The sequence below is a fragment of the Haplochromis burtoni genome, unplaced genomic scaffold (genome assembly GCF_018398535.1).
Source record: "Haplochromis burtoni strain Fernald_Lab_line unplaced genomic scaffold, NCSU_Asbu1 Contig_48, whole genome shotgun sequence".
Classification (NCBI taxonomy): domain Eukaryota; kingdom Metazoa; phylum Chordata; class Actinopteri; order Cichliformes; family Cichlidae; genus Haplochromis; species Haplochromis burtoni.
The window spans coordinates 2,774,996-2,778,801 of NW_024582409.1; the positions used below are offsets into that span (position 1 = coordinate 2,774,996).

Here is a 3,806-nt window from a genome sequence, read left to right on the forward strand (position 1 = left end):
GATGGCATGAGATGTAAGTACAACTCCTCTGGTTTCATATGCAAAAAAATTATTGCGCTAGCTTACATGGTTCAGGTTCTACAGGGATTTAAAAATAGTTACACAAACTGGAGCGTGCTGCTCTGACCGGCTTTAAAGGGTTAACAATAACAATGTATTGAATAATGACTTTAAAAAATAATATAAAATAGTGTGCAAATACTAATAACAGTGCAAATGTTTGCAATATAAGAAATAAATGAAAAATGTAAGCATCTATGTTTAGTGAACTTTGCAGTGTTGCATTCATTAATGGAGAAATGTCAATGGGGGAGGAATGTAAATGATACCAAGTACTTTAACCTGGTCCTTATCTGTTTATTCCTCAGTCTGCAATGACACGTTGGTGGAGCCCTCAGTACAGGTGCTGTATTATCCATTTCTGCTTTCCACAGCTGTCAGCTGAGATCCCCGAGAGAGACAATTCAGATCCTTTGTATAAAGCGGCATTTTAGTTATGACTGAATATGCAAGATTTTACAAGGACTATTTAAACTTTACTCCTAGAATATTCAAAACACAATAATAATAATTTTACTGCTAAGGGGCTCAGATATTTTAAGAAGAAAATTTAATAAAATTAATTGTACATAATTAAACTCTATCTCCAGTGATACCTTAAATTATGCACACATATATTTAGGGTGATGTTTAAAATTGTGGGAAACAAAAAAGACTTTTACCTTTTCCTGGAGTATTTCTCTTTGGCTATTAGTCCCATTTTTAGAATCTTTTGAAACTAGATGATACCGCCTGTGAAAAAATACAAAAGACATAGCGTTCGCATTTTACGGTTAGGTTAGGAACTTTTAGGAGCAATAACAACTTTGTCTCTGTATCCCACCACATCTTAGTTTTTAATTATCTTTTCCTCCTTTTGTGATTCTTTTCTGTTTTCAGATATTTTGTCACGGCTGCTGGGCCGTGTAGTGTTGGAGGAAAAGGACCCAAAATGCAGGCAATGACTGATGATATGAGTGAGAGTTTATTTACAAGTGGCAGAGTGACAAAAGCAGGAAGTAAGAAGAGAGAAGCTACTGAACAAACTGGGAAAACTAAATAGCAAACCTGAGATCATACGAGACAGGGTGAGGGGCAGAGAGAAGCAGACTAAAGAAAAGAACACCATGAAACGCAGACGAGCCGAACAAGAACCAGACCGACACCCACATATACACACACACAGGAGACCAGGTAATGACACACAGGTGGGAAGCACAGCTGATCCTAATACACAAGATTACCAGAGGATACAAGCTGAACACAGTGACACCAGACACAGACCTTCAAAATAAAACAGGACAAGCACAAACACAAACAGGGCACAAGGGGAGGACACAGGATATATGAGGACACAGCTGGTATATGACCCAGCACTATGACATATTTATTGTTGAGCTTTATGCATTTATTTTGTCCTCACTGTGAGGCACTGACTGAATTTGCTGTATTCAGGTGAATATACAACAAGTTTACAAGTATTGTCAAGTCCTTCAATTTCTCTCCCCAATCAGTCACGGCAGACGACCGCCCCACTCTGAGCTTAGTTCTGCTGGAGGTTTCTTCCTGTATGGAAACTCCCACTGGGTTTAAATCTGGGACTCTCCACCATTTGACTCTTAGAACTGAAGAAGCTTCTCGGATGAGAAATGAAACGTCTTCAATCAACTTAAAGAAGTCCAGACGCTTTTCTTTCCAAGCTCCTTAGACTCCATTCTGTTTATCTTGCCCTGAGACTGATACATACATGTTGGAAGTTCACAGAAAAAGCTTCCAGGGTGCAAATGTAACACTTGGAATCCTCTCCAGACTTTTTACCTGTTTAATTTATAGTGCAGCCCACACTCTTCTGCAACAGTTTTAGAGGGAAATGCTGAATTATATTTGAGATCTTCAAAATATAATAAGACAACTGAGAATTGTATATAAAGGAACAAATATTACTGTTCAACCTCAGAGTCTGCACTGCAACGACACTAGTTTTTGTTGTTGTTGTTTTTTTTATGTACAAATGTGTGGACCTATTTGTACATCGTGCGACTATGGTTTCACATGAGAAGTACTCGATATTGTGCTATATATTAAGTATCTGTGGAGTCATTGTTCTACATACTTTTTAAAATATTCAGATTTAGAAAAGCCCCATACTGCAGCTCCAATGACATTGAGGGAAACCAAAAGGCCAAATAAAGTCCAAGCAGTAGAGCAAGTTCCTGCAGGGACACAAAAAGGAAGAATATAATGAGTTCCCAGTTTCCTGGAATTCAGTTTTATATTTTCATATTTAGATGGCCCAGATGGTGTTCAAACACCATGCAACACCTCCACTGAACACATTAATAACTTGTACTGACAAGATTTGTTACGCAAAAGTAAATCAAAGAAACACGAAACAAACTTGATATGGTGGTCTACGCTTCAGTGGTGACTTGAATGATATTTCTTTTGAATGCAGGTTGTAGTTTAGGCTAAATTAGATGTTTACAAAGGCATTCTAACATGTTTTTTGGGCATGGCTGGAAAATCATTGAAGCTCCATAAGTAGAGGTTTTACTCAAATTTTAGATGTTCAAGTATGTATTTATATAAACTTGTGGAGGGGTAGCACCAGGAAACAGAATAAAATCAAAATGGCAAAACATCAGTTCAAATCCAAAAGTCAGAAACAAATCCAGAAAGATTTGAACAAACTGCATAGCTAAATTCAAGCTGACCTCACCTGATGCCACATGCACATAGAGCTGACTGTGTTTACTTCCATGTGGATTAGATGCTTTACATCGATAGAGGCTGTTTAGACCAGAGGTCAGACTCAGCAGTTGTAGCTTCGCACCCTCTACTTTGACAGCAGACTCCAGCAAAGGCTGGCCAGATCTGGAAAAACATGAACAAACTTTAATGTGAGATGTACAGAGAGGGCAGAAAACTGTGAGTTGTGTCAAAACTTACGTTAATTTCAATTATTAGCCATTTGTCTTTCATTGCTCACCCCAAGATACTGTATTGTTTCATTTTATGAATGCAAAAGTAAAGCTAACCTTACATGTTACATCATTTCTTTCTTGGGCAGAAAATTTTAGTTTTAGTAATGTTTTGTACTGTGTACCATCTTGTTCACCATTTTAGAAGTTAAAAGAATCAAATTTAAAGCAATTTTTCCCTTTTGAATTAGTTTTTATTGCCTTATGTAGTGCATTGATTGGACGATTCGATAGGTCACATCTACACAAAAGCAGGTTTGGATATCAGAAAATAAAACTTCTGTTTCTCCACAGGGTCCACATAGCGCTCAATAACTCCAACAGAAAGAACTAGTCTTAATCCCTTAGTGTAGCTTTAGAGCAATAAACATAAAGCAAGACTAACACAAACATGGCATTCACCAGGAATTCCTCACACCTAATGGATAATCAGCAGTAAACTATAGACAGAGAGCCCAAGAAAGACTACTGAGTGACACCAGTGCAGTTTAATGGACTATCAACTTTCAATATGAACTGTGCACACATCCTGTAAATGAGAACAAACAGGCAAGTCTGTACTTGTATCTACCTGAAAAGATGATTGCTTAATGCGTGCCAACTCTTTTTAAACCTGTAAAACAGTCCAATAAATCATTCGCTTTCTGAATGTGTTATAATAATAATAATGGATTGCATTTATATAGCGCTTTTCGAGAACCTCAAAGCGCTGTACAATTCCACTATTCATTCACTCTCACATTCACACACTGGTGGAGGCAAGCTACAGTTGTAGCCACAGCTGCC

General features: G+C 37.6%; 1 protein-coding gene across 2 annotated transcripts in view; it reads right to left on the reverse strand.

Moving 5' to 3' along the window:
• Window positions 1-160: 160 nt before the first annotated feature.
• The window catches only part of LOC102295340 (poliovirus receptor), an 11,678-nt gene continuing 8,032 nt past the window's right edge, over window positions 161-3,806 (reverse strand). The window contains exons 5-8 of one of the 2 annotated variants that reach the window (XM_005921309.3): window positions 2,759-2,913; window positions 2,153-2,252; window positions 723-792; window positions 161-471 (exon numbers count right to left, since the gene is read on the reverse strand). In XM_005921309.3, the coding sequence (XP_005921371.1) occupies window positions 412-471; window positions 723-792; window positions 2,153-2,252; window positions 2,759-2,913 (385 nt within the window). In that variant the 3' untranslated portion in view covers window positions 161-411. The remainder of the gene's footprint in view (window positions 472-722; window positions 793-2,152; window positions 2,253-2,758; window positions 2,914-3,806) is intronic. The other variant, XM_005921310.3, reaches the window with a different exon arrangement.